The 11431-nt window shown below is 37.1% G+C and overlaps 1 protein-coding gene across 1 annotated transcript in view; it reads left to right on the forward strand.

Annotated features, from left to right (window-relative positions):
- ZDHHC15 (zinc finger DHHC-type palmitoyltransferase 15) overlaps nt 1-11431 on the forward strand; it is a 168534-nt gene that overhangs the window by 96897 nt on the left and 60206 nt on the right. The window contains exon 4 of the mRNA XM_040630478.1: nt 8590-8710. Within this exon, the coding sequence (XP_040486412.1) occupies nt 8590-8710 (121 nt within the window). The remainder of the gene's footprint in view (nt 1-8589; nt 8711-11431) is intronic.

Raw genomic sequence — 11431 nt, forward strand, 5'->3', positions numbered from 1 at the left:
GCTCAATGACTGTGCCACCCAGGCGCCCGGGTTGTGGGCTTCTTGATTTTTCAGCCTGCCTTCTGTGTTCTGGGGGAGGGGTCTGCCGCACCGATACTCAGGCAACCCTGTTTGGGTAGAGTCTCTGCATCCCCTGCGAGGGGGGATGGGGATGGGCACTCTCTGAGCCGGTATTTCCAGGCTTTTGTTCTCTGGCGGTTTTCCCTGGCGGTTGGCCGTGCCTCTTCTGAGAGTCAGAGCAGCAGAGGCTGAATTTCAGCCTCTGTCACAGAACAGAGGGATTGCGGCCCATTCTCTACTAATGTTCTGGGCACTTTAACTCTGTTACTGTTGGTGCTGCTCAACCCTGCAGCGTCCCGGGATGTGCGCCCCACACCTGGCGTCCCAGCCTTCACTTCCAGGGCCGGCGCGTCTCTGTCCTTTGTGTTTCTAACACCTCCAGCCACCCCGTGCGCGCTCCGGAAGCTCCCAGTCTCAGTCTGGATCCAGTGAGCGCACCGGGATTCCGGTGTTCCGCGAGATGCCTGGTGGCACGCACCCGGCTCACGGTCTCAGTCTGCTGTTTTGCGGGTGCCGTCCGCGAGCCCCGCCCGCTCTCCCGTGCAAGTGACTACCACTTCTCGGTGCCCGAACGCGGCTGCTCCCTCCCCCTTCCGCTTATCTTCCGATATCTGTGCATGGTTTCATGGCTCCCCGCTTTGTACCTCAATACTCAGCGCTGGAGATGTTCATTTGTAGAGATCCAGATGCATCTTCCTCCGTCTCAGGCTAGTTCCGTGGTTGTTTAGGCTGGTCTGGTACCTATTGAGCTCGACTCGGGGGACCGGCTGAAAAAGGTGTCTCGTACTCCTCCGCCATCTTAACTCCTCCCCTGCATTTCTATACCATAAAAACTATCCAAAAAATAAGTTCAAAAAACAATTGCATTATAGTAACATCAAAAAGAATAAAATACTTAGGAATAAATTTAAACAGAGTTGAAGGAATTGTACAAGAAAAACTATAAACAATGATGAAAGAAATTGAAGAAGACACAAATAAATGGAAAGATTTCCTATGTTCATGAATTGGAAGAATTAATATTGTTAAAATGTCCATACATGCACAGCTATCTACAGATTCAGTGCAATACCTCTCAAGATTCCAATGGCATTTTTTTACAGAAATATAAAAAACAATCCTAAAATTCATTTGGAACCACAAGAGATCTTAAATAATTAAAGCAATTTTGAGCAAGAAAACCAAAGCTGGAGGCATTACACTTCCTGATTTCAAATTATAAATTTATAGCAATCAAGACAGTACTGTACTGGCATAAAAAGAGACACATAAATGACTAGAACAGATTCAAGAGCTCAAAATAAACCCATGCATATGCAGTCAATTACTCTTTAACAAAGTTGCCAAGGATACACAATGGGAAAATGATAATCTCTTTAATAAATGTGCTGGGGAAATTGGATATTCACATGCAAAAGAATGAAAGTGGATCTTTATCTCACAAAAATTCATTTTAAATGAATTAATGACTTAAACAGAAGACCTGAAACCATAATAATCCTAAAAAAAAAAAAAGAAAGAAAGAAAACAGAGGGAAAATCTTTGACATTGGTCTTGGTGTAATATTTTGGATTTGACACCAAAGCCACACATAACAAAGGTAAAAATAAATAAGTGGGATACATCAAACTAAAAAGTTTCTGCATAGCAGAGGAAACAATCAATACAATAAGACAATCTATGGAATGGGAAGAAATATTTGCAAACTATTTGATAAGCAGTTATTCTATAAAATATATATGTGACTCATATAACTCAATAGCAATAATAATAATAACCTTATTAAGAATGGTCAAAAGACCTGTATAGATGTCTTTCAAAAGAACATACAAATGGCGTACGAGTATATGAAAAGGTGCTCAACCTCACTAATCATCAGAAAAATGTAAATCAAAACCACAATGAGATATTACCTCACAACTGTCAGGATGGCTATTATCAAAAAGTCAAAGCATAAACAAGTGCTGGTGAAGATGTGGAGGAAAGGGTATTCTTGTTCACTGTTGGTGGGAATGTAAATTGCTACCACCACTATGGAAAACAGTATTGAGGTTCCTCAGAAATTAGCAATAGAACTACCATATTATCAACCAATCCCACTTCTGGTGTATATCCAAAGGAATTGAAAACAGGTTACTGAAGAGACATATGCACTCCCATGTATATTGCAGCATTATTTACAGTCATAAAGATATAGAAACAACCTATGTGTTCATCAATGGGTGAGTGGATAGAGAAAATATGGAATATATGTATAATTGAATATTATTCAGTCTTTTTTAATAATATTTTTATTATATTATTAGTTACCATACAGTACATCCCTAGTTTTCAATGTAAAGTTCCATGATTCATTACTTGCGTATAACACCCAGTGCACCATGCAATAGTGCCCTCCTTAATACCCATCACCAGCCTATCCCATTCCCCCAACCCCCTCCCCTCTGAAGCCCTCAGTTTGTTTCCCAGAGTCCATAGTCTCTCATGGTTTATTCCCCCTTCTGTTTACCCCCCCTTTCTTCTTCCCTTTCTTCTCCTACCGACCTTCCTAAATAAATAAATGCCACCATTTGCAACAACATGGATGTACCTAGAGGACATTATGCTAAGTAAAATAAGCCAGACAGACGAGTGCTGCATGATCTCTCTTATATGTGGAATCTTTAAAAAAAAAAAAAAAGACAAACTCATAGTAATAGAGCAGAATGGTGGTTATCAAGAACTGGGAAGTGGGAGTTAGGGGAAATGTTAGCAAAAATGTACAAAATTTCAGCTATAAAATGAGTACGTTCTGGAGACCTAATGTACAGCCTGGTGTCTGTAATTAATAATAATGTATTAATAATGTGTAATTAAAGTGCTAAAAGAATAATCTCAAGTGTTGTACCACAACAAAAATGAAAACTCTGTGAGGTGGCAGATGTGTTAATTAGCTGGGTGTGGTAAGCATTTCACAATTTATATGTATATCAAAACATCACATTGCATATCTTAAATATTTCCAATTTTTATCTGCCAGTCATACCTCAATAAAGCTGGAAAAAATAAAATGAATAAAATAAAATACTTAACCCACGAAAAAAAAGAGATGGACATTACGTATTGATAAGTTAGTCAATTCATCAAGAACATGCAGCAGTTATAAACATAGAATGCCCCAAAATATAGGAAGTAAAAACTGACAGAACTGAAGGAAAAAATACACAGTCCTACAATAATTGGAAATTTCAATAACCCATTTTCAATAATGGGTAGAACACCTAGACAGAAGATCAATACAGAAATGGAGGATTTCATAACACTGTAAACCAACTAGATGTAATACACATGTATAGAACACTCTACCCAAAAATGGAAGAGTACAGGTTCTCTTATGAGCAGACAGGACATCCTCCAGTATAGACCATATGTTAGGATGCAAAACAAGTCTCAATAAATTTAAAATATTATAATCATACAAAGGCTCTTCTCTGACTTCGGTGGAATGAAACTAGAAATCAATAACTGAAGGAAAACTATAAATTCACAAATTTGTGAAACTGAACAACACTCTTAAAAAATTAATGAATAAAAAATCGCAAGGGAAGTTTTAAAAAGACTTTGAGATAAAGAGGTAAAATGAAAAACAACATACCAAAAATTTTAGGATGCAATAAAGCAGTATTCAGAGGAAAATTTATGGCTATAAATATTTATATTGTAAAAGGAGTAATATGTCAATTCAATATTCTTTACACCTTAAAGAATCAGAAAATGAGGAGCAATCTAACCCCAAAGTTAGAAACAGTAAATTGTGAGGATTGGAGCAGAGATAAAACCAAATAAGGAATAGAAAACAGTAGAAATAATCAATAAGACCAAAACTGGGACTTTGAAAAGATTGACAAAATTAAGAAACTTTTAGCTAGACTGAACAAAGACAGAGAGGACACAAATTACTAATATCGGAAATGAAAGTGGGACATTACTACAGACCTTATAGAAACAGAAAGAATTATAATAGTATGAAGGATTGCATGCCAATAAATTAGAAAGCTAGATGAAATGGAAAAATTCCTAGAAATACATAAACTACCAAAACTGACTCAAGAAGAAATTTAAAAAAATTTGAATATACTTAAAGTAAAGAGATTTATTAATCAAAAACCAATCAACAAAGAAAAGTTCAGGACCAGATAGTTTCACAGGCAAATTCAATCAGAAGAATAATTAACATGAGTCTTTCTCAAAATCTTCCAAAAACAAAAGAGAAAGAGAAAGAGAGAAAGAGAGAAGTGAGAAGCACATTCTCTAACCAATGGAAGTAGGCAAGAAAAAAAAGGCATCCAAATTGGATAGAAAAAAGTAAAATTACCTCTGTTCATAGATGGTATGATCTTATATGTAGAAAACCCTAAAGATTCCCCCAAAAAACCTGTTAGAAGTAATAAATTAATTCAGCAAAATTGCAGGATACAAAATTAACACACAGCAATCAGTTGCATTTCCATATAACACAATGAATAATCAGAAAAATTAAGAAAACAACTATATTTATAATATCATGAAAAAGAATAAAATACTTAGAAATAAACTTCATCAAGGTGGTGAAAATCTCAGTACACTGAAAACTAAAAACTGTTGCTAAAAGCAGATACGAATAAATGGAAAGACAGCTTATGTTCATGGATTGGAAAAGTTAGCATTTTTAAGATTGTCATCACTACCCAAAGTAGTCTACAGATTTGATGCAGTCTCTATCAAAATCCCAATGATATTTTTTGCATAAATAGAAAATTTCATCTTAAAATTCATATGAAATCTCAAGGGACCCCAAATAGCTAAAATAATCTTGAAAAAGAACAAAGTTGCAGGTCTCACTTATTCATTTCTAAACTTACTACAAAGCTACAATAATCAAAACAGTGTGGTATAGACAGAAAGACTAATGGAATAGAAGTAAGAGCCTACTAATAAACCCTCACATATATGGTCAGATGATTTTTGAAAAGGGTATCAAGACCATTCAATGGAGAAAAGATGGTCTTTTCAACAAATGGTACTGGGAAAACTGAACACGCACATGCAAAATAATGAAGTTGGATCCTTACACCATATACAAAAGTTAGGTCAAATGGAAAGCTACAGAACTTTTAGAAAAAAAATATGGGGGTGGTGCCTGGGTGTCTCAGTTGGTTAAGTGTCTGCCTTTGGCTCAGGTCATGATCCCAGGGTCCTGGGATCAAGCCCCTCGTCTGGCTCCCTGCTCAGTGGGGAGTCTGCTTCTCCCTCTCCTCCTGCTCCTCCACCCCCCAACTCGTGCTCCCTCACACATGTGTGCACTCTCTCTCTCAAATAAATAAATAAATAATCTTTAGGAAATAACATAGGGAATAAGTTTCATGACATTGGATCTGGCAATGATTTCTTGGACATGACATCAAAAGCAGAGGAAATGAAAGTAAAGGTAAACCGGACTACATTAAAATTTAAACTTTTAAGCATCAAACCACAACCAACAGAGTGAAAAGGCAACCTATGGAATAGGAGAAAATGTTCACAAATTATATACTCAATAAATGTCAAGTATCCAGAATATATAAAGATTCTTACAACTCAACAACAAAAAGACTAACAACCCAACTAATAAATGGGCAAATGATTTGGCTAGACATTTCTCTTAAGAATATATGTGGTCAACAAACACATGAAAAGATGATTGACATCATTAGTCAATAGAGAAATGTAAATCAAGACTACAATGAGATACCACTTCTTACCCACTAAGAAGTCCAAAATATAAATACATACATACGTACATACATACAGAAGAGAGAGAGAGAAAGACGGAAAGACGGACGGAGGGAGGGAGGGAAGGAAGGAAGGAAGGAAGGAAGGAAGGAAGGAAGAAAGGAAGGTAGGAAGGAGGGGAGAAGGAAGGAAACTAGTGTTAATGTGGATGTGGGAAACTCCAAATCCTCATACATTGCTACTGGGAATGTAGAATGCTACAGCTGGTGTGGAAAACAGTTTTTTCAGTTTTTCATAATGTTAAACATAAAATTATCTTGTGACCCAGCAATTCTGTTCCTAGGTATATACTCGAATTGAAAACAGGTGTTCAAAAGTTATACACAATTGTTCATAGAGCATTAGGCACTATAGCCAAAAGATGGAAATGGAATATCCATCAAAGATGAATGGATAAACCAAGGGTGGTATGTCCATAAATGGAATATTATCCAGGTATAACAAGGAATGCATTACTGATACATGCCACAGCATGGATGAACCGTGAAAACATGCTAAAGGAAAGACACCAGACACCAAAGACCACATATTGTTTGATACCGTTTGTAGGCAATATCCAGAAAGGAAGAAAATCCAATGAGACAGAAAGTAGATTAATGGTTGCCAGGATCTGGGGATGGGGAGAATAAGGAATTATTGCTCAATGCATATGGGGTTTCCTTTTGAGGTGATGAAAATATTCTTTGGAACTAGATAGTGGTGATGGCTTCCCAACACTGTGAATGTACTAAATGCCACTGAATTGTACACTATGAAATGTGCACTTTAAAATGGAATTTTATGTTATGTAAATTTTAGCTCAATAGAAATAATTGTCCCCTCCACCCTATTTAGAAAGCTTATAGGTCAATAGAAAGGCTGAATGGTTGGGAATTTTGTAGGCCTAAACTGGGTGGGATGATGGTAAGATTTAGATAAGAACTGCAAATATCTAACACTTAAGACCACATCTTCATCACTTTTTTTAAGGTTTTATTTATTTATTTATTTATTTATTTATTTATTTATTTATTCATTTATTTATTTGAGAGAGAGAGAGAATGAGAGAGAGAGAGCATGAGAGCAGGGAGGGTCAGAGGGAGAAGCAGACACCCTGCTGAGCAAGGAGCCCAAAGTGGGACTCGATCCTGGGACTCCAGGATCATGACCTGAGCCAAAGGCAGTCGCTTAACCAACTGAGCTACCCAGGTGCCCCTCTTCATCATTTTTCATTGGTAAAAAGAAAAGGTGAGTCTTTGGGGTCTATTTGATAGCCACGATATTCATTTCTCTAATACTGAATACATCCCAATCTATCACCAATTGCCCACCCAAAATGTTTTTACTGGTTCATTTCATTCTAATCCTCAAAAAGGCTTGTTTAGTGCCAGAAATAGGGCATCCAAACATGACATCTTATTCTAATCCAAAACTTACTTGTTGAATAACCACAAGGTTTTCATCACATACTAACAGTAACAACTCTGCCTCTGCCTTTCAAGCAGGTGCAGTATGCCACACAAAAGTTATATTCCCCAGGACAGCCCCCAAATTAAAGGGCTGCCCCAAGTGCTACTTGAAATTATCAAAATTAAAAAGAATTTTTAAAACTTTATACTACAAACTAGAATAGTTAAGATTTAAAATGATAGTATCAAATATTTTTAAATGATTTAAGAAATTGGACTTGTAAAAGAAATTTTTAATTACTTATTATCCAGTACTTTTACACCAATCTTATGAAGTAGGTATTATTTCCTCTGTTTCACAGATGAAAAAACTTGGATCAAGAGTGTCTGATTTTCCAAAGTTATTTAACTATTAAGTGGAAGAGATGAAGTTTAAACCCCCAAAATCTGATCACAGATCCTTCTCTTTTTCACCTCTACCTACCTTTTGACCCAGACAGAAGAAAGCTTTCAATTCTGTGTTACTTTGGAAAATCATTGACATATCTTTTGCAAGGTTAGCAAAGTGTGGTGCTAACATTGCCAATAAGCTTCATACAATACTAAAAATTTCTGAAATAGTAAGAATACCCAAATTTCTACTCATTTGCAAGATTAGAATATAGTATCACAAGCAGTCTCATCCAGCTTCTCTGAGTGTAACCTGTGAAAAATACCTACAACTTAATAACAATCACAGTTAATCAGCAACAGGATCCTGGCAGCAAGGTATTACACATCTCTATGTAACATCATATTATGGTACAATAGAGTGAAAAAGGCACAAGTCTTGGAGTCAGGTGAACTGGGTTTGGAGCTTATATACTAGTTAGTGAGTATAACCATTGACAAAGTGCTTAATCTTGCTAAGTTTTCTTTATTTATAAAACAATACTACCTATCACATGGACTTATGAAGATTGAGATAAAAGCCAGATGAAATAGTGGCACCTGGGTGGCTCAGTCATTAAGCATCTGCCTTCGGCTCAGGGCATGATCCCAGAGTCCTGGGATCGAGCCCCACATCAGGCTCCTCCGCTGGGAGCATGCTTCTTCCTCTCCCACTCCCCCTGCCTGTGTTCCCTCTCTCACTGGCTGTCTCTCTCTCCATCAAATAAATAAAATAAAATAATCTTTAAAAAAAAGCCAGATGAAATAATTAAGATAATTATGCCAAGAAAGTTATAAGCCAAATCGATACCTGGACTTCAAGGGTAGATAACAAATATTTTCATCTAAATAGTTATTGTTGCTTTTAATGTTTTCTGTGAACCTTGGAAAATAAAGTCTCACCTCTCACTTCTGCTTCTAGTTCCACTTGTCCTATTCAGACAAGGAACGCTATGAAAATGAAGAGAGACCTGAGGTCCAGAAGCAGATGCTCATCGATATGGCCAAAAAGCTACCAGTTTACACAAGAACTGGGAGTGGAGGTCAGTTCATCCAGTCACCTAGAGAAGCGGCAAGTCACCTTTTGAGATCGGCAAGGACCTCAAAAAGGCTAAGTCATATATATCCACAGGCTCATCTGTATACCTGGCACTGGAGTCTACCACTAACATTTTGCTATGTTACTTTTTATCACATATCTGTCCACAAATCCATCCCTCATCCATCTTCCACCAAGCCATCTTATTTTTTCATACATTTCAAGCTATCAGATATCAGTACACATCTACCTAAATATTTTATCATTCTTTTTCGACTGAAATTTGCATACAAAGACACATACAAATCTTAAGTGTGCCATTCAGTGTTTTGACAAATGTACACATCTGTGTAACTAAAACCTCTATAAAACATTACCATATCCCTGGAAAGTTCTCTCATGCTCCTTCCCAGTCAATCCCACCAACCACCACCAAGGCAACCACTATTCTGATAGCTTTCCATCACAGATTATTTTCACCAGCTCTAGAATTTTATATAAATATAACCATACAGTCTATACTATTGTGTCTGGCTTCTTTTATTTAGCGTAATATTTTGAGATTCATTCACATTGCTGTGTATTTTAGTCCTTTTATTGCTGAGTGGTATTTCATTGTATGAATATATCATTGTTTATCCATTCACCAGCTGATGCATATTTGGTGTTTACAGTACTTAGCTATCATGAGTAAATCTGCTATCAATATTCTTGTACAAGTATTTGTGCAGAGATATGTCATCTTTCTTGGGTAAATGTCCACTATAGAGTTTTAGTTTTCATCTGTATGACTAAAATAGTACTAGCTGAACTAGTTCTCCACCTTTCAAAATTTGAAAATCAAATCTCTTTTGACAAGTCATCCTAATGTTTCTAATAATGAAGATTGTGTTTCAAGGCTTTGAGAATTATACCGTTAGACATTTATGTTCATCTGTCTATCATTTATTTATTCAGTAATCATTTATTAAGATCCTATGTGGCAATTGGGGGAATTTTAGTATGGTTTAGGCATTAGATATTAAGGACTTATTATTAATTTTCTTGGAGCATTGATGTCATGGTGGCCATGACTTTTTAAGAAGTCTTCATGCATACTGAAATATGGTGAAAAGTAGACAGGAAATTATTTGTATAATTTCTTTTTTTAATAATATTTTTTATTATGTTAGTCACCATACAGTACATCCTAGTTTTTGATGTAAAGTTCCATGATTCATTACTTGCGCATAACACCCAGTACACCATGCAATACGTGCCCTCCTTACTACCCATCACCAGCCTATCCCATTCCCCCACCTCCCTCCCCTCTGAAGCCCTCAGTTTGTTTCCCAGAGTCCATAGTCTCTCATGGTCCATTCCCCCTTCTGTTTACCCCCCCTTCTTCTTCCCTTTCTTCTCCTACCGATCTTCCTACTTCTTATGTTCCATAAATGAGTGAAACCATATGATAATTGTCTTTCTCTGCTTGACTTATTTCACCTAGCATAATCTCCTCCAGTCCCATCCATGTTGCTGCAAATGTTGTAAAAACGTTCTTTTTGATAGCTGATATGCACCATTGTGTATATGGACCACATCTTCTTAATCCAGTCATCTGTTGAAGGGCATCTCAACTCCTTCCACAATTTAGCTATTGTGGACAATGCTGCTGTAAACATTGGGGTGCATATGGCCCTTCTCTTCACTACATCTGTATCTTTGGGGTAAATACCCAGTAGTGCAATTGCTGGATCCTAGGGTAACTCAATTTTTAACTTTTTAAGGGACCTCCACACTGTTTTCCAGAGTGGCTGTATCAACTTGCATTGCCACCAACAGTGTAAGAGGGATCCCCTTTCTCCACGTCCTCTCCAACAATTGTTGTTTCTTGCCTTGTCAATTTTTGCCATTCTAACTGGCGTAAGGTGGTATCTCAAGGTGGTTTTGATGTGAATTTCCCTGATGGCTAATGATTCTGAACATTTTTTCATGTGTCAGCCATTTGTATGTCTTCATCGGAAAAGTGTCTGTTCATATCCTCTGCCCGTTTTTTGATTTGATTATTTGTTTCTTGCGTATTGAGTTTGAGAAGTTCTTTGTAGATCTTGGATACTAGTCTTTTATCTGTAGTGTCATTTGCAAATATCTTCTCCCATTCTGTGGGCTGCCTCTTAGTTTTTTTGAGTGTTTCCTTGGCTGTGCAGAAGCTTTTTATCTTGATGAAGTCCCACAGGTTCATTTTTTCTTTTGTTTCTCTTGCCTTTGGAGATGTGTCATGAAAAAAGTTGCTGTGGCCAATATCAAAGAGGTTGCAGCCTATCCTCTCCTCTAGGATTTTGTTGGATTCCTGTCTCACATCGAGGTCTTTCATCCATTTGGAGTTTATCTTTGTGTATGGTGTGAGAGAGTGGTCAAGTTTCATTCTTTTGCATGTAGCTGTCCAATTTTCCCAGCACCATTTATTGAAGTGACTGTCTTTTTTTCCACCAGATGTTTTTTCCTGCTTTATCAAAGATTAGTTGCCAAAGAGCCAAGGGTCCATTTCTGGGTTCTCTATTCTGTTCCATTGGTCTATGTGTCTGTTTTTGTGCCAGTACCATGCTGTCTTTGTGATCACAACTTTGTAGTACAGCTCGAAATCCGGCATTGTGATGCCCCCAGCTTTGTTTTTCCTTTTCAACACTTCCTTGGCAATTCGGGGCCTTTTCTCATTCCACACAAATTTAAATAAGGCATTCATTCT

The sequence above is a fragment of the Ursus maritimus genome, assembly GCF_017311325.1.
Source record: "Ursus maritimus isolate PB19 chromosome X unlocalized genomic scaffold, ASM1731132v1 scaffold_X1, whole genome shotgun sequence".
Lineage (NCBI taxonomy): Eukaryota > Metazoa > Chordata > Mammalia > Carnivora > Ursidae > Ursus > Ursus maritimus.